A 19,195-nucleotide genomic window follows, 5' to 3' on the forward strand; every position below is an offset into this window, starting at 1 on the left:
TTTCATTAGTCATTATTATTAGTCAAGTCACTTTCATTATTTGAACACTGATTTGTTTGCCAGCATGACAGTCTTTAAATTCTTATGTCAAGGCCTGTAAACTGTTAAGCCACATAATTATGCCAAACCAGCTCCCATTCATCAGGTATAATTAGATAATACTATCATTAGACGGTTGTTTTCCACTTTTCCACTTGTTTTTCACTTCGTCTGAGCTACAGTAACCTTGGAGCAAGACTTGTTAAGGTTAGATACAAACTTACAAACTTTAGATAGATACTGCTGTACATCAGACATTACTGAGTCAATTCACTGACTTTACTTGTATTACTGTTAAACTATACTTTTTAACATTATTTTATAATGGCTGCTTTTCCATAGTCTCACTTCAAGATTCTAACCTAATATGAACATACTCCACTTTATGCAGAAAATCTTTGTAACTTTATAAACTGCAAATACTGCTAGTATGAAATAGTCTTTTATACTTACAAGGAATGTCTCTGCTTGTCTTAAAAACAAGTATCTGATTATAGGTTAGTGTTATCACTCTGTTATATTTCAACCCTCTCAGTCACTCTGAGGTCAAAATCAACCATTCTCTAGAGAGCTTTGGTATTCATGAAACATGTAGCATGTCAAGAGAATGTATTATTTATTTGTGTTGTGGATAACCTTTGAGTGTAATTTCTAATTTCCTACTTCTTCTGCAGCTAATTATGTGGGATTGTAACATATCATACTTTAGAAGAGAAGAAGAGATAGAAGTTTGGTTGCTACACCACTTCACTTTTATCACAGTTCCGTTTTCCTTGTATATTCCCATGAATGTTCTGTGGGGAAATCCCTAATGCTGTTCAGTTGCCCTCACTGTATGAAGTGATATGAGAGAGATAAGAAAGCTTTGTGCTGCTAACGGGTGGTGCTCACATTACAGAAAATTGCCACAGCAGCTTCGTTTGAGTGTTGTATATGCGATGGGAGGGCGAGAGGATCATATTTTGTTGTTGATATGAATTTAGTCGAGCGTGGACTGCAGTGCTGAGCAGTAGGGTGTAAGTTTTATGAACTTTGCAATTTGGCTTGTCTTGTCAAGGTCCAGTGAGCTTAATGTTGTCCAAAGGAAGACTGCCATATCGGTGCACCGCAGGGTTCTGTGTCTTTTGATTAGCCACGCTCTACCCAATTTTTTTTCCATCCTTAAATGATTTTATTTCAAATGATTTCTTTAAATTTCCATTTTTCCTGTAACTGATGAGTTCCCTAGATGTCCTATACCCTCCAAAGTCTTTATGTCACTATACCATTTACGGTAGGTTGCCTTTACAGCTTCCATTTGTTTGGATAAACCCTTTACAGTACAGTTAACAGTTAATTCACACATGATGGTGGTAAATTAGCAAACAGTATGAGAAATCCTTTGACCTTGCAGAGACAGTCCATGCCAGCCGCTCCCCAACCTTATTTCCTGCCTAAACGGAGGACTTTGAACTTCACCTTTCAGTGTTTGCTCCCGTCAGTGGTGTGGTATGTATGTTTGCTTTACTGTGTTATCAAGGCAAACGTGCGTGTTTTCTAATGTTTCTGTTATGACAGGCTTTGTTAATTTACGCCATAGGCTGCAGCATGACTCCCTTCAACAAACAAATCTGGCTTCATTCATTAATAAAGCAAGGCAGAGGTTTATGGTGTGATTAGATATTGAATTCGCTGTTTAAAGCAAACAAATGTTACAAGACCACCAAGAATATGAATGGAAGAGAAGTGTGGCTCACTAGACTAATGGTTTGTAATGTGTCTTTGTGCACGTGTGCATGCAATATGTGATCGTGTGTGAGAGCTTGTGTTTCAGCTGTGTTTACACCAGTGTGTACCAGCACTCACAGAGTCAGTCCTCTGCTGCATCACAGAGCGCCTGTCTTACAGGTTTTCCTACACGCCCACACATAAACACACACTTTTACAAAAACACCCACAGGGCGTGGAAAGCAGCCGGCCCTTTTATACTGCTTTTCTGCTTTTCTGCTTGGTAATGTTTGCTGTTCTGTCTGCTTCCAGGAATGAGTCTGTGACAAGTGTCTTTGCAGCTTAGGGTGTGTTCATTCTGTCTGCTCCAGCTGTGTCTATCGTCTCAGCAACAGCAGACAAGCACCACTCTTTCAAGCCTACCCCACACAGTCAGGATGGCAGGGGAGTGTGTTCCCTGTGAGGGTCCAGACCTGAAGAACATGGGCGAGGAGGAACTGTGGGAACTGATTAACGACAACCGCCACCGGATCTCCTTAGGGGTGCGGCCATGCATCGTGATCCCGTACCTGAGGCAGGCCAGGGTGCTCACGGAGATGGATGAAGACGAGATTGTCAGCTGCCACAACCTCACCAACCGTTGCATGAGAACCAGTGAGATTTATGACTTGACTTGTTGCTCTTTGGATTTTAAAGAAAGTTAAAAACCTGTCCATGGGTTTATGGAGTGCTGTAGTCCACCTCAGTTTGTAGATGACATGTAGATTCTGTTTACTCTCCATTATTTGTTTACATTCCTGTTGAGAGCATGGCCAAAAGACAGAGGAAATTCCAGCAACATCTGCAGCACTGATTACATTTACTAGTAAGACCACCATGTTGTGCCAGCTGAAAGATTTTGGCCTGCCTTACCAACAAATTATCACATATTTTGATGTGATTGTTTTAGAGAACTATTGTTAGCTTTATTTCTCTCTGACAATACAGGGCTTTTATTTCTGAAATAAATCAGCAGTAATCAATAACCTCATGACCTTCACTGCTTGAGATTAAATCTGTTGATTCAAAGTTTATGGTTGGAGCTAGAGATAGAATTACTTTCTCCTCTGCTGTTTACAGGCTACATGTTGGATCTACTGAGGACTCAGGGGAGGAATGGTGCCGTAGCTTTGCTGGAGAGCTTGATGATCCACTACCCCACACTGTACACCCAAGTCACTGGACGCAAACCCAGCACTGAGCCTTCAAGATTCAGCGGTCAGTGATTTGAAGTGTTCCTATGTTTTAGAGGAATCTTAGTCTCTTTGTTTTTATTTGCTGTATGACTGACTTGCACTGCTGTCCTCACAGGCTTGATAAAGTACTCAGAACTGACAGAGTATCTGGTCAGAGCGGTAACAGGGATGCAGAGGGAGCTCCAGGAGGCGCATCGTGAGGCTAGCAGAATGACTGCACGCTGCGCCTCGCTGGAGTCAGAGATTGGGCAGATAATGGAACAGGAGGAGAAGTCGAGATCCCTTCAGGCTGACAACGAACACATGCGGAGACATTTGTGTTCTTTGCAACGTGAAGTCACCAAGCTGAAGGATGAGAAGTGTGACTTGTATGTGCGCTACACAGCAGCCATTGAGGAGAAATCCGCTGTGAATAAGCGCCTCCATGACCTCAACTTGCAGGTCAGTGATGCTCATTACAGTCTGTGACTTAGCTGAGGAAACTCAAAAATACGTAGCCTGAGTTTCTCCTCCCTGAAACACAAAGCCGTGATCTCAGGGGAAAGTCCTCAGAAGGTCAGTGTTAAAGATCTGAAATCTGAGCATTGTAGTTTGAACACAGCCTGTGAAAACAGTATAATGTCTTTTGTGGCAGTGAGGGCACTTTGTCTGAGATATCGCTTGTGTAATCTAGGAGACAGGTTTTGAGCTGAAAGCCTGTGTTACAAACTGGGGGCATGGAGTTTAAAAGGCCAGGCAGATAGGGTTTAACATGAGACGCTCAAGGGAATTTTGGGGTGCTAAAATTCAGGAAATCCCAGCTTGTGTTGCAACTATTTCGGCCATTCTGTAGTACACTTGTGATTTAGCATTGCACAACTGATAACATTGCGGGATATAGAATGGGCAGTTAAAAAAGGGAATGAAAACTGATGCAGCTGAACCAGAGATATCAGAGATGTCTTTTTCATGCCACCTATTCTTCTTCCATGTCAAAACCTGCCATCTACATTACCCACAATGTAGGCTGACCGCTAAGCAGAGATGCTGATATGCTAGTAACGACTAATGTAGGTTTGATCTGCTAGCCTCCAGCAGATATGAGGAGCAGTCTACAGAGGTCTGGTAAACCCCCTTCTTTGTAACTCCACACCCCCAGATTTATCCATTTTCAAACTTGTAGTGTTGAGGCCCAACTGACGCTGACTCAAGTAATATCACATGAGAACATTTATCTGATTTCTCAGTTTCCTCAGGAGCCAAAAAAGGCTTCATGCAACTTTTTTCACATATGCTGTACTATTCCTCGAGACCTGTAAACAGACTTTGATGTGTAAAATTGGTGGAGTACTCCTTTCTTTAACTTGTCTTTTACAAGTTCCTCAACTGCTAAACTGAGTACTCTATCATCATGTGGGGTCATGTTAGTGGGTTTTTTTTGTTTTGTTTTGTTTTTTGAGTCATGAGCGCTACGAACACTTTGGTTTTATACCTCAGATGCATTGTATCTGAATTGTATAGTTTAAAAGCATTAAATACTGGAACAATTAGTTGCCTAAAGGAGCTATTTTTAAGTTTTGATATTGCTACATAGCCAGTAAAGCATTAACAGCTGTTTACCAGTCTAGAAGAAATGTTGTTGTTATTCACCAAGAGCTGTCTTCAGCGGTGGAAAGCTAGCCTCCACATGTCTCGTGACTTTCCAAAAGAGTCTCACTGTAGCCTCCAAAAACAGCCCCTTTAAAGAGTATTTTTCTTAAACAGTAAACACTGATGACAAAAAAAACAATGATTAATCTAAAAGTCTGGAGTTAAATGAGGGAACTGTGTCAGTGTGGTTTCATCAGACCTTTAACTAATTCAGGGTATAATCATAAGAAAATAACTGTATAAGTCATTTATGGAGCAAAAATGCTTAAACTTTTCAGTTCCATTATTTAGTTGTAAATTTAAAACTTTTTGAGATTGGGGGATTGAAGTTTATAAATTGATTGAGCCAAACAATGCAAACAATTTGAGGCGATCCCCTTGGGCTCTGGTAAATAGCGATGAGCATTTTTTGGCATTTGACAGACAAAAAGATGAATTTATTAATCAATAAATATCTGCCTTCTGTTGTGACAGGTGTACCAGCTGCAAACTGAGCTGCAGAAAGCCCAAATGGAGAATGAGTTCCAGAGGCAGCGCTCGTTTAGATGTGCATCTCTTGCCGAGACACCGCAGCTGCAAGAAGAAGTCCGGAGACTGCGCTGCCAGCTGGTGAAAGCAGAAAAATTGGACCCAGTGAGAGCAATCATTCTGTCTTATTAGCTTATTTATGTAGAATGGTGACAGTTTTCATTCTCAGTCTTTACACAGTGGAATAGGCAGTAACTTCTTGTGCCTTTTTCTGTGCCTCATCTGTTGTCCGCTGTGTCTTCGTCAGGCTCGTCAGGACATCCTGGCCCAGGACCTGGCTGAGGCTATAGACAGCCAGGTGGAGCTAGCGGAGCAGCTCAGGTGTTACAGAGAAGAGAATGAACAGCTTCTCAGTGAGAAACAAGGGGTGAGTGTGTGTGTGTGTGTGTGTGTGTGTGTGTGTGTGTGTGTGTGTGTGTGTGTGTGTGTGTGTCTGTTTGTGTGTGTGTGTGTGTCTTTCTTGTGTCATGCAAACAGCATGATGGAAAAAACATCTATGATGGAAAGAGCCATATTGACTATTCCATTGCTACATAGTGCACATGATGTACAAGAGTCTAAATCTATTTAGAGCAGGAGTTTTCCACGTGTAGCTTAACAAACCATTTACCACAATGGTGTATTTTTTGTATTTGTGTTCAGCTCATGGATCAGAAGGAGTGCCTGAGCCTCCAGGTGCAGCAGCTAACCCTGGACTGTAACATGCACAAGCAGAAGATTACCATGATCCACAATCAGCTGAGAGAGCTGCAGGCAGAGAGAGATAAGGTACTGTAAGAAGCTAAGAACCTTCCTATCACTCAAACTTTCCTGCCTTTGGTAAACATGAAATATAATTTTATCAAATATCAAGCATATACTGGCTCATACTGTCTGTAACTCCTTGTTGTGTGACTAGGTGTGAGGTAATTTATGTCACTTTGACAAAGAGAAAAATAATTCTTTGTCTCATGCTGAAGTATGCTTGCCTTGCAATTTACCTTATAAACATCACTGAGGCTTTTCCTCCAAGACAAATGGAATGAGCAATCCATAACAAGTGTCAGGTAGCCACAAGCAAGTCACTTAGCTGCTAGCTGCTCCATTGGAGCTGTGCAGTAACTGAAAACGCAGCACTGTGATGTTACTTGACAGCTCCTGGGTATAATTAGTGGTTCATGCTTGCTGCATGATGGATGACGTACTGTATCTGCATTCACACAACCGTGGTGTTGGCATGCTTTGTGTCTCTCGCTCTGTCGTAAACAAGATTAGGAATAAACCTGTGACGTTTAACTTTTCATTCTGGACCTAAAAGCAGTTTGGGGAATTGGGGCTGTGGGGATGGAGCTGGCGAGCTGGTGCACGGGGAGCTAATGAAAGGGTTGAGTAGCCAAGAAGGTCTAGTGACAATGAAATGGGATGATGGAGGGCGTATGGCGTGGCGTGGAGGAGCTGAACTTGAGGTTGGAGAGGGGATCGGGATAGTGAGGGGAACTGGGATCTGAATGCAGATGAAGGCTGATTAATGGAGAGTGGTTGAAGAAGCAGGCAGCTGGGCTGAGATACACAGGAGAATCAGGCATGAGCAAAAGTTCACCAAGGAGAAATAATTCTATAAAATATTTCTGACACAAGAAATAGGCCAAGAGCTTGTTACTACTTGGTTGCAGAACAATCTGGCGATGAGTACTACTTGTACTGTGGCTGATGAAGTAATGGAATGCAGCTGTGGATACTCTCCAGAGGCAGGTAGAGGGAGCCACGCCCACAGCACCTATACACACGAACAAGACAAACCCAGGGGGGAGGACAGAAGGCAACACATGGAGAAAAACTGGCTCACGGAGGAACTTTGACATAACCTAGTATTGGGCTGGATTGTGTATAGGTGTGTATATGGGTGTGTGCATTTCTTTCCCAATTTGACCATGTGCCTTGTCCTTTCCTCATGTAGACACATGGGGGATGAGATCATACACAACAAAATAAAAGGTTAAATCCTAATTTAGCATGGCAGAATTAAATCCACCTTTCAGAATCGTTTATAGCACCACCAGGCGTTTATTTATAAACTTCAATATTTAATAGAAAATAATCTCAGAGTGCAATGACACAATGTGCTCTCAATGTAAAAATAACTAAGCTATTAAAGCAGGAGCTGTAACAGTGAAAGTCCATTTCTGATTTTATAGTTTTTTGCACTATAGACTGTTCCATAGTCTGACTGACCACACATCGGTGTCAAAAAATCACAAAAGCCAGCAACCAGAAGTCAGACAATACGCTCAGTGCAGCTCATCAGCACTGCTATAAAAGCCCTGTTAAGAAAAAAGTTCTGTCGACTGAAACGCTAGAGGGCTTTAAATTTGAAAAGGTTACAGGAAGTGTTGAATTTGTATTCACACGTAATGCTGCAACTTTAACAGGGCAAATGGGGGCGGATCAAAATGAGGCTTTGTATTAAAACACCAGTATGACCAATTGTACCTATCAAACAGAGGGAATTAGAAATCAGTTCCTGAGTTGCTGCGTTCATAAGAATGTGTCAAGAGCTAGATAGCTGCCAGACAGAACTCCTACTCACATGCCTTGGTGGCATGTAATCCATACATTTAATACTTCTTCATTCAAGCATTCTCTCACTGAGACATAACCACATCCACGTTTTAAATTACAGATGGCACGTGATAAGTATAGACATTGTGGTTGTCATGACGTTGCTGTTTCTACATGTGACATAGACGTGGTGGATTCTGTGCAAAATATGTTGGGTGTTGATTAAACGTGACTGTTCCCATGCTTGTAGGCGTACCTGTCCAGAGACGAGGCGCAGGCCATGATTGCACAAACCCTGGCTGAGAAGGATGCCCTGAGGTGCCAGCTGATGGAGCTCCAGGAAAGGGTCTTCAGCCTGCGAGCCAAACACAGCTCCACAGCACAACAGCAGAGCTCTGATGTAATTTCTCACACAAACACATATAAGCGCACACGTAAATACAACACATACTCAAATAATGATGTTAATACACTGCCTTATGTTTATGTCAAAGGAGACGGAGGTCAGCTGGGAGAGCCCGAACTCCAGTTGTGAAGAATCTCCATTCTCAAACAGACGCAGACTTTGCCGCATGGATGCACTTAATCCCATGTCACTGAGTTCCTTCAATTTAGAGGTGTGTATATGTGTGAGATCAGTTACAATGATTTTATATGGGCAGGTTATCGATCCTCACTAGTTTTGGAATACATGAAAGTACCACCCCATTCTCAAGTACCACAAGTTGGCTCAAATACTAGCAAAATCCATCAAATCAAGTCTTGTATAACTTTTTCTTTGATCAGAAACTTCCTGATCTAAACATAATTTTTATTTTTTATGTCGGTTAGGTTTATTTAAGTTCTTGCTGCTGCCTGTCAGCATAACGACTTGAAAACAGAGTACATGTCTCTGTCTAAAGGTCCTCCACAAACAGGTTTAAAGTTCACCAGTTAACAGGTTGTATCCTGCATAGTGTGTAAAATTCAAGAAAGTGGCCAAGAAATCATCCAGCACATAAACCCACCACAAGACCACAACTTGTTTTCACTCTTCAGTCCATTTCATATGGATAAAACAAGCTAGAAATAACATTTAAATTTTGAACCTTTGTGGTATTGGTAAGCTGGCTAGCTGTTTACCCCTGTTCCCAGTCTTTGTGCCAAGCTAATCCAACCAGCTGCTCTCAGTACAGATACAAGTGATACCAGTTTTCAGATCTGACTCTTGTGTTGATCTTTTATTGATTATATATGAAAAGCTTTTTTGGTTTGTTTGCGTGTGTATGTAGAGTGAAGATGCTGCAGCAAGTAGCGTCCGATCCCGAAATGCAGAGCCACCCAGTTCAGACTCCCTCCGCAGAAGGGAGGAAGCACTACATGCAGACAGCAGGTTTGTGTGTGTGTGTGTGTGTGCGTGTGTGTGTGTGTGTGTGTGTGTGTGTGTGTGTGTGTGTAGATGTTCATGTACATTATATATCACTTGTGCTTGTGTTCATGCTAGTAGTAGTAGTGCATTATTAGTTGCATTTGACAAGGCTGTTGGCATTTTATTACCACCCATCACCACCAGTAAGGATGGTTTCAAGGTGTTATTGAGCTTCGCATTCCTCTCTGTTGTTGTAACATCACATGGTATCCAGTTTCAGGTGGATTATAAATTTACAGGAATAAGAGGGTCTTAACTACATGTCACATGATTCCAAGAAAAACATGAATGAGTGTGATCATGAGTAAACTGCAGAACACAGAAATCTGCAAGCAGAGTGTGTTGATGAGCTAAATTAACCCTCAGTGGGGGTACATTATGAATAGGTCCTCACATTCCTCAGTTCTTGTGTTACTGTTCAAGGAACTTTTGTGCTTCCATATTCAAAGTGTTGACAAGAGGCTATCATTATTCCAACCCCCCAACCAGTGTCTACGTTCCAGCATGGCATGAATTATCTCACACTCAGCATACAGTTCTTTATTGAACTATAGTCAGTCTACAGTACTAACCTTAGCTCTATTATTTTGTGTGTTCATGTTTGTTTGTTTGTTCATGACACAGACAGACAGAGAGGAATCTGACACTGGTTTTCATGTAGCTGTTGTCTTTTTTCTCTTGCAGTTCGGAAACAGCAGAGACTGATTCTTTACATGACGACTTTGTGTTCCTGCCTAATGGTATATATAGAAAACATAACTTTTCTTTTTCGAAGTGAGTGTTTGTCTTCCTGTGTGGAACAGGGTTGTTTGTTGTTTGGCAAGACTTTCATTATCTATTGTTCAATGGTGGACGTTTGCCAGGGCTGTAAAGTTACACATTAACTCTGGCACATTATTTGACACACTTTCCAAAGTATTCAACAACCTCTCTTTTGTTTAGTGGGGAGTGAAGACATGCAGACACCCAGGCTATGCTCTTCTAGTGACTCCAGCTCTATCGGGTGAGGCGGTCTACTGGACCAACATTGTTAAAAATAAAGAGTTTTCATAATTTCAAGTAGATGGCAGTGCATTTCCTTAAGGTAATAAATTTAAGAAGAGGGTTATAAATGTATTTAAGATTAATCATTAGTAATCAGCACTAGTGACTCAAACACAACATACCCACCTATATACTAAATTAGATGTACTACATTTTCCGAGATATTTAACTCCAACCAAATGACATGGCCATCCCTATAGCCCCCAACACCAGTGTGGCTAAAAAGGCCACAGTCCATACACTTCATCTAATGTGTCTAATGTAAGCATCCTCAAATTTAAGTTGAGCTTCAGCAGCTTAAACTCATAGACATTGTTTTTAGAAAATCCAGTTTGTGTGTACTGAGCCATCACTATTAAGAATGTATTACTGCCCGACCTGTTACAGACAGCATTGGGCGTGGCTCATTTTGTGTAATAGCTTGAAAGGATTTTCTCTGTGTTGAGTGTGACGTAACATTTTTTTCTTTCCTATGATCCTGACAATAATCAAAATTGTTGCTGAACCGTGTATTTTATTTCCCTCACCTCTCACCAGCCTGTCAAGAACCTCAGCCCCTCCTTTCCTGATGCGTTCCCGTCCAAAAGCTATTCGCATCAATGGCCGTGTTCTTAGCATCTCCTTCCAGGGGGGGGCACTTCTCAGCCAGCTGGCAGTGGTGGGGGGAAATAAGACAGGAGTGTTTGTGCACCAGGTGACAGAAGGGAGCACTGCACATACTGTTGGCATTAGCCCAGGGGCACAGATAGTGGAGGTAGGTGCAAGTGTGCGTGAAAACAGTTACTCTTCTGCCTGTGGTGATGGTGTTTCTCATCGTACTGTTTCTTTGCAGGTAAAGTATGAGCAGAACCAGAAGGCTCTGAGGATGGTGCTGGAGGATTCCACTTTAGAGGAAGCTATGTGGGCTCTGGGCCAGGTTACAGGCCTCTGCCACCTCTCCCTGCGCCCCAGGCAAGATGGTATGTCCCACAGCATGTACATAAAACAGCTTTTGTTCTTTGTAACCAACACAGTAACCAAAACAGAGCAACAGGGAAAACACAGATAAGGAAAAGATAATTCTGTGGTAGGTTGTGTTGGGGATAGGTAGAGCATTAACCAACCAGGGACATTTGTGTCTGAAGCAATACATCCATGAGCAAGCATTCTAAAGCTATTAGAAACAACTGGCCGACCAGTTAGTCAAGTCAGACATTCTAGTTTCCGCAATGGTCAGTTCCATTCATGGCCTGATATACCAGATTCCTGTGTGCATGCCAGGGAACTAAGTGTGCCAGCAGGAATGTGCTAAAAGAAAATCTGCCTAAAAGATTTCTTGCAAGGTTCTCATTACTAACTTACTACTTCCTAACTGAGTTGAGTTCTAATGTTAATACAGCAGCACTGATATATTATTCAGTTTTGTTTAAGATTTTTCAAAATATTAACAAAATAAATCTCAAATATCATTTTACTACTAACAAACTGGGGTGTTAGTGTTAGTGTTGTTTGAGATTAAACACCCAAAGGTCTCCTGGTGATTAATCACCAGTATATGCAGACCTAATGTGATGGATGTTCAAATTGCCTCAAATCCGATAAAGCATTGACCTAAAATGTGATTTCTCTTATGTAAATTGAATACATCAATGAAGCACATTGAAGAAAACAAAATAAGAGACACAGACATAAGCAGTTATTGATGGAGGATGAAGTCATGCGGCTTCTTTACATGCACAAACTTGATGACTTGACTTGGTGACTTGATGACTGACGGTTGGCTATTTAAAGGAATAACCCCCAAGATACAGTGTTTTAAAACTTCAAACAATGGAAAATAACATTAGTGTTTGCCAAGCACTGAGGAGCTTAGAAAACAGATACTGGTGGTGTACATTACATTTCTTGGCCTTTTTGTTTTATTTGTTGCCATAAGGGGATGGTAATGTTTGTCTGCTGCTTGGTTCAACAACCAACAATTCTGAACAGATTACATCATATGTAGACAATGTACAGTACAAGCTACAAAATTACCCCATAATGTTACTGTGGTGGTTTTAGTTAACGTGTCCTCTGTCTGTTGCTCAGATTATGAGGCACTGCTTCAACAGCTGCAGAGCAGTGAGATATCATCAGGAGATTCTTTCTACGTACGTGTCAATATGTCTCTGCCTGCCGGCCCCAACGGGACCCTGGCTGTGTCCTGCAACGACATCCTGCATGTGACCAACACGCGACCCGCTGGCACTGAGGACTCGTGGCACGCCAGCCAAGTTCACCCGTGTCAGCTACTGGACCTCCAGAGCGGAACCTTACCCAACTATTACAGGTCAGTACACTGATGGGGAAAACACTGTAGACAGGTGGGGATGAGGAAAAGTTCAGGTTAATGTTAGTCAACGTAGGAAAGGAATCAGAATCATTAGAATACTTGAAAGTAAAATTAAGTCACCGCTCACAGTGTTTGAGACTGAAACTTTTCTGACATCACAGGGCACAGCGACTTCTGATTCGAGCAATTGAGGACATGAGCTTTCAAACAAAGAAGTCTCTCAAGGTAAGAATAATCTAATTGCTCCAAAAACAGTGATCCTATCCAAAATTACACTCCCCTTAATCTATCCTTGGAATATTCCTCTCCCTCCCCAGGCTGGGCGAGTGGTGGCCCAGAATAAACAGAATGCAGTGAGGATTGTGAGCACCGGGCGTCAGGGCAGGAACCCACTGTGGGTCAGCGTGGAGGATGAAAAGACCAAGAGCACAGACTCAAGTATGAGATCCTGTAGCAGCACGCAAGCATACAAGTACAATATCTGTTCATTTGTGTGATACACACTTTCTCGATTTACACTTTGCTTACAGTGTATATCCTTTCTCCTGTAGGTGATACATCTGCACCCAAAAGTTGTGTAACCCTCATGCCCTACACCCTGGTCACCCCCCACTACCCACCCATCTGCAGACCCATCCTGCTGCTGCCCACCGTCCTGGGACGCATTCTGGACAAGAAGCTGGCAGGGTGGCAGGGCTTTCAGCTCTGTGAACCTGGTAAGAAATACTGTGTTGTTATATTGTGTTTTTGTATGTTGACCTGCTGGAGCATATGCCATTGAAAACAAATGATTAGATACAGAAGGGGGACACAGTTTACTGCGCTGACAGATACGTCTGTTTGACTTGGAAGATCACATGTTTTATTGGTGAGACTATTGATGTATTTCCTCCTCTAATTTCATGCTGTAATGGAAGTATATTTTGCTGGCTTAGTAAACAGTGAATCTCATACTGTACAGTGGTAAATATTTTAGGGTTTGTCTGTTGCGATAAACCAGGAAGGAAATAAACTTTGTGAATGAATAGTAATAAAAAGCTATAAAGACAATAAATGCTTGCCAGTGTACCCTGCAATGATACGGTAAAATGAAAGTTTAATGACGTTTGTGAGAAAACATGATCATCAAAATAACAAAGGACAATTACAAGGATGTTTAGAAGAAACAGAACACAGGATATTCAAAAGACAATAAAATAATAATACAACAAATAAAATATTAACGAGAATGCAACAACTTAAGGTAAAAGTACTTTATCTTCATGTAGAGCTCAAAAGAAAATGATGAAGACGTATATGATTCTTCTTTCATTGCCTTATTTTATCAGCTAATATACATGTACTCTCTTCTTCTCATCCCTGCCTGTTTCTATCTCCACCCCTTCTCTTGTTTTCACTCTCCTGCTCTACAGAGGTCCTGAGCTCCTGTGAACACGCAACCCGGCTACAGAGGTCTGAGATCCTGGAGGAGTGTGAGCAAGGGAGAAACTGCTGCTACACTCTGCAGAGTGTCGAGAAAGTCATGAAGAAGGTCAGAACATGAACACAAAAGCAGAGCTTATATTTGGACACTTTCAGCACTCAAGACTTTCTTGGAAATGTGGAAAGGTGCCCCCAGGCTAGCAGTGGGGATGGCAGTGTCAGGTGGTGGGCTGGTCCACCACTTTGGTCCAGATTGCAATATCATAACAAATTGAAATTGAAATTTTATACAGACATTCGTGGTCCCCAGAGGATTAATTTTATTATACTATTACTATGGCGACCCCAGCTTTTTCTTAAGTGCCATGATTTTATGTGAAATGTATTAGATTACAATCAAATTTGGTAGAGACATTCATGTAACTCATGAACAGACAACATTCATTTTATACAAACATTCAAATTTTGATAATCCAATAATTTGATATCTGCTGCCATCATCCTGTTAAAAGTTGAATTCTTCCAGTACTTTGTTTTATGACCAAATAACTGAAAAAAAATGACATTCCCATCAGCTTCAGTTGCCCTTTCTTTTTAGTACTAATAAGCAAATGTTCAATTCAATTTTATTAGTATAGCATCAAATCATAACATACATTATCTCAAGGCACTTTGTAAAGTGAGGGTCAAAACCTTAGAATTTTATAGCGAGAAACCCAACAGTTCCCACTATGAGCAAGGACTTGGCGACAGTGGAGAGGAAAAACTCCCTTTTAACAGAACCAGACTCAGGGTGGGCGGCTGTCTGCCTTGACCTGTTGGGTTGTCGCTAACATGTAAAGTACAATCATTATGATATTATGATAAAGCAAAGCTGTGCCTAAGTACAGATTTACAGGGATGCTGCCGTGGCTGTACACTCTGTAGAGCTATCATTTTCTCATCATTTTCACTAACATTCAATAATGTTATGCTAGTATCATCACTTCTTTCTTACCCCAACCTGACAAGCAGCGATTATACTGAAACTATAATTTACAGCCTCATTTTTGTAGATTATTTCTGTTTCCTTTGACATACAGGTTCATTTTGCTGCCATTTTACAACTATGTTCTTCATAAAATTAAAAAGTTAAAATGCAGATTTTTTCATAGATGTTGCATTAAAATATGTTTCACTACATAACACTGTCCTTACATCATGCTGATTTATCCCCATATTTCATCTTCCCCTTCATCCTACAGGGGATTCACTGTGTGCTGCCGTTGGGCCTGGACTGTGTGCGACGGCTGCACCGGGCCGCGATCTTTCCCATCATCATCTTTATCAGCCAGACTGCAAGGAGTGCACGTAAACTGAGGTAAACTGTTCTTTCTTCTTCATAAAAACACTGACAGATAGCTGCACCTGTCTGATATCACGTACAGGAATGTGTACTGTTGACCTCATTGATATCTGCCACAGTTTCAACAGATAAGTTTTGTCCTTAAATTGACATTAGCTTTCCAGTTAGAGGTCCCAAAATAGATACTCTCTTTGGTCACTCGTTTCCTCCATCTCCTCTGTTTTATTTGATGCTGTAATGGAAGTTTGTTTTGCCCTATCCCTGCCACCGTCTTGTACATTTATGGGGTTTGTCTGATAGTGCAAACCAGGAAGTAAATAAACCTCATGAATGAATGTTATAAATGAATAACACATTAAAAATGACAGAAGCTCCTTTTTCATTCACTAAAATGATTTCCACTAAACGCCCTACTTCATAACATTAATGCACTGTTGCGCTGTTACATGTCATCCGTTTGTGATTAACTAGTTTTTTAATTCTATCCATGCAGTTTAAGGTCATTAAATTGTCCAAAAGACAAGAAAGACACAGATTTTCCATTGAAGGAAAGAACAAAAATCAGTTATGTCCTCTTGTGGCTGTAATGTGTTCTGCTCTATTAATGCTGCTGTCACTGGAAAACTGGTATCACTGCTTCTATGAGGATTTCTCTTCCAATTGTTGACAATTCAAATAACATAACAGAGCGAAACCTGTTTTATCATTCTGAGGGACTGACATCCAAACCTGACGACAGTGTTGATGTTTTAGGGAACTGAATAATTTAGATATGTGAAATTCAATTATTCAGAAAATAGCAATTTCGATTGAAAATGATCTTGTTTATTTCCTTCATCCCTCCATCACTTCCAGGTCAAAGCTGCAGCGCCACGGCCAGTCAGAGGAGCAACTGCTGGCATGTTCAAAGAGTGAGGAGCCGCTGCTGGACAAGCTGCCGTGCCTGTATCACAGTGTCGCTTCAGACTCCTGGTGTGACCAGACCTCCTTGCTCACCAGCTTGCGCACCATTATCTGGGAGGAGCAGAAGAAGATCGTCTGGGTGGAGCCTGACTTGTGGTGAAAGAGAGAGTAGGAAAGAAAACAGAAAATATAAAAATAATAGGAAGCATTTCTCAAAGGGCTATTTTGTTAAGATGATAAAGAATTGAGAATATGATAGACAAACTTTACAAGAGATATTTTTATAAATGTGAGTATGTATCTATGATACTTATGAGTAACTGTGAGTGAAGGACTTCATGATGATGCAATAAAATGCATTTTAAAAGTGTATTAAGCTGTATCATTATTTACTTTACCCAAAACATTTTCGATGATTTAGTTGCCTCCTGTTTTGAGGCTTTTGTTTAAAACAAACCCAGGTATGAAGTGTTTGCTACAAACACAAACACTGATAAAACATACTGTGATGATTTGTATGTACTGTATCTCTACAATATGTTGTAGATAATTTCCCACTATGAGGGATTTTCTTTTATTGCCAGTGTTTCATTGGGATGCTACAGCTTGTTGAGTTATTTGACTTTTAATTTTGATTCATTACTATGAGATGAGATTCATGTTAGGAGAAAAAACATCAGTCACCATTTCTGTTCTTTAACAATAGGTTCACAAGATTTTAGAATGATCCTCAAGTGCATGTGATTGAGGGTCTACATCATGAGAGATCTGTATCTTGTTTGTTTGGATCATGACGGATGTTACTTAAATTCTTCTTTTACTGGGCTCCTCTCCCTCTCTCACTCTCTCCCTCTCCCTCTCTGCTCTTATTCGTCACTCTGTCCTTTTCTTCTTCTTCATGGTGCTGCCATGCATCCATAAGCGTTAAGTCTTAGGATTTAACTGTCAGCTTGTACGAAACTTGACAGAACATCCCTATGAATTTCTGTGAATTTTGTTGTCAGATTCTGTAATGGAGTTAGGCTCTGCTGGGTCTCACTGTCAACATAATAAAAATTTAAATATTTGATGGTTTATGTTCAGGTTTGAAGATCATCGTTTTCATATAGCACCATGTTGTATTTACTCCATTGCTATTTTCATTTTGTTTATTTTATTGTCATTGTTTTGATTAAGTATGAAACATCGTACAAGAGGTTAGAGGAATCAACTCATCTTTTGTTGTAATTTTAAATACATGTTTTATTTATTTTAAGTTAAATTAGTGTAAAATGTCTAGATTTCATTTCATACAGTTTCAGAACATATAAAAATGACTTAAAGTGATTTGACTTGGTTGAAACTATGTGTCTATGTAAACATAAATCATGGTTGTTTCCTTAATAATAATGAAAACCATGATGAAGGTTAGTATGTACTTTAGTCCCCCTTCATATTTTCATCTCTTAGAGGTGCTGGGAGCAGCCTCTTATGTTGTCTTGTTAATGACTTTGGCCCAAAACAGCAGCACCCACAGCTGTAAGGAATTTGTGTCAAATGAAGAACTGACTACAGTTCAGTTAATTTAAAAGATTACATGTTATTATTTAAACTGCCTAACTACTTATACTGCCCATCTATCTATCTATCTATCTATCTATCTATCTATCTATCTATCTATGGGATGAGGGCAAGAATATGTTGTTTCCTGAACAACTGGGTGCCTACTTGCTACTGGATGTCTTTGAGGCAGAGCAGGAGACCTCCAAATCCCCTTTCCCTACAGAGGAATTAAGAAAACACTGCAGCAGAACCACAGCACTCTGAAACTGAAACACTCCAAGAGAACCACAAAGAGGTCACACAGAAACCAACAGAGTTTCTGCAGATAGTGCAACTGTTGTAATCAAAGCAGCGGTGCGGAGGACAAGAGGCCAGAGAGATCCAAGCTGCTTCACCATCACAAGCCCCACTTCACACCCAAAAAGAGGAGCTTTCAGAGTCCTCCAAGACCCACAACACAACAGTAATATATTAAAACAAAAATCTGTGCCAACATGCATATTTCTCTTTGAAATAAATCAGTAGGCCTATATTTGATATGGGGAGTTTGTATGCTTGTTTTAAAGAGGCATATTAATTTGTTTTAATTATGTAGAAATATGAACTTTGTATGAATTACGTAAATTAATTGGTATAAGACTGTAATCAGGACATGAGAAAATATGTGTGATGTTCACGTTTGTAGAAAAATGATATTTGAAAAAGTGACACCTGGTCTAATACAGGATGCTAACTGTCTCTAGAACATGTAGTTACTTTCCTGATGATAGACCTCGTCTTCAAAATCCCGTTTGATAATACGATAAATTGAGGTTAGTAAACATAGACTATAGAGGCATTCTTTAGGCAAAGTCCTGTCTTCTATCCTCATATTTTAGTGTCGTAAATGTCTCAGGTGAAATCATTTTAGACTTTAATGAATAGAGTCAGCGGCGCGTGCGCAAGAAAGGATCATTTTCCAAACCGTCAGCTGTAAGACCACAAGAGGGAGCAGGACAGAAATGTAGCCGAGTATTTCACATTTCTACAGCAGGCCGCTGATAAAATGTCTAAACCAAAGGTTTGGTTTGTTTCAATGACAATATTATTAACTTAATACAAGAACCATGAAACCCGCGGGGTTTTCGCTTGGCTGGAATTGCCGTAGTAGCTTCACGCGGGAGATACGCTAACAGGTGGGTTGTCTGCTAGCTTAACTGAGTTTGCTCTACAAACTAGCTGAACGTGTTTTAAGTGAATTTGTGGAAGGGATTAAGTATTGTGAAGTGAAAGCCAGTAATGTGTTTCCCCCCACTCCTTCGGTTTAACCTGTAGCTCTGCAGGTGAGTGACATTTTGCCCTTGTATTTAGTTGTATATTTGGAAACTGAAGAGCAAAACCTCATAATAAAAAAACAGCCATCATAAACATAATATAATTTTACCTTTAATGTCAAATTAACTGAATATTTATGTTTGATACTCTACTCTCATTTACTATGTAATCATGTTCATATTTTCTTCACAAATTTACATACATTTTTTATCAGGTTATTCACTCATTCA

General features: G+C 40.5%; 1 protein-coding gene across 2 annotated transcripts; it reads left to right on the forward strand.

The window, feature by feature from the left end:
* Positions 1 to 2,025: 2,025 nt before the first annotated feature.
* Positions 2,026 to 17,216, forward strand: card14 (caspase recruitment domain family member 14). Of its 2 annotated transcripts, none has more exons than XM_022739979.1 (20): positions 2,026 to 2,400; positions 2,866 to 3,003; positions 3,097 to 3,422; positions 5,085 to 5,243; positions 5,386 to 5,505; positions 5,781 to 5,906; positions 7,927 to 8,076; positions 8,171 to 8,293; positions 8,948 to 9,048; positions 9,769 to 9,824; positions 10,027 to 10,087; positions 10,666 to 10,882; positions 10,961 to 11,087; positions 12,196 to 12,436; positions 12,601 to 12,664; positions 12,757 to 12,877; positions 12,991 to 13,155; positions 13,852 to 13,970; positions 15,106 to 15,221; positions 16,062 to 17,216. In XM_022739979.1, exons 1-20 carry the CDS (start codon positions 2,184 to 2,186, stop codon positions 16,267 to 16,269), a joined length of 2,955 nt encoding a protein of 984 aa, XP_022595700.1. In that variant the 5' UTR covers positions 2,026 to 2,183; the 3' UTR covers positions 16,270 to 17,216. The 2 variants fall into 2 exon arrangements, with proteins under 2 accessions (XP_022595700.1, XP_022595701.1); XM_022739980.1 differs by having other exon boundaries at positions 8,174 to 8,293.
* Positions 17,217 to 19,195: the final 1,979 nt, after the last annotated feature.

The sequence above is a fragment of the Seriola dumerili genome, unplaced genomic scaffold (genome assembly GCF_002260705.1).
Source record: "Seriola dumerili isolate Sdu_G_001 unplaced genomic scaffold, Sdu_1.0 BDQW01000050.1, whole genome shotgun sequence".
In the NCBI taxonomy this organism is placed as follows: Eukaryota; Metazoa; Chordata; class Actinopteri; order Carangiformes; family Carangidae; genus Seriola; species Seriola dumerili.

What these genes read in the sequence shown, in the direction of transcription:
- card14 (XM_022739979.1), top strand. Translation starts at nt 2,184, where the DNA reads ATGGCAGGGGAGTGTGTTCCCTGTGAGGGTCCAGACCTGAAGAACATG. An exon ending in CAACCGTTGCATGAGAACCA is followed by an intron (nt 2,401 to 2,865) that starts GTGAGATTTATG and finishes TGCTGTTTACAG; the next exon opens with GCTACATGTTGGATCTACTG. An exon ending in GCACTACATGCAGACAGCAG is followed by an intron (nt 9,049 to 9,768) that starts GTTTGTGTGTGT and finishes TTTCTCTTGCAG; the next exon opens with TTCGGAAACAGCAGAGACTG.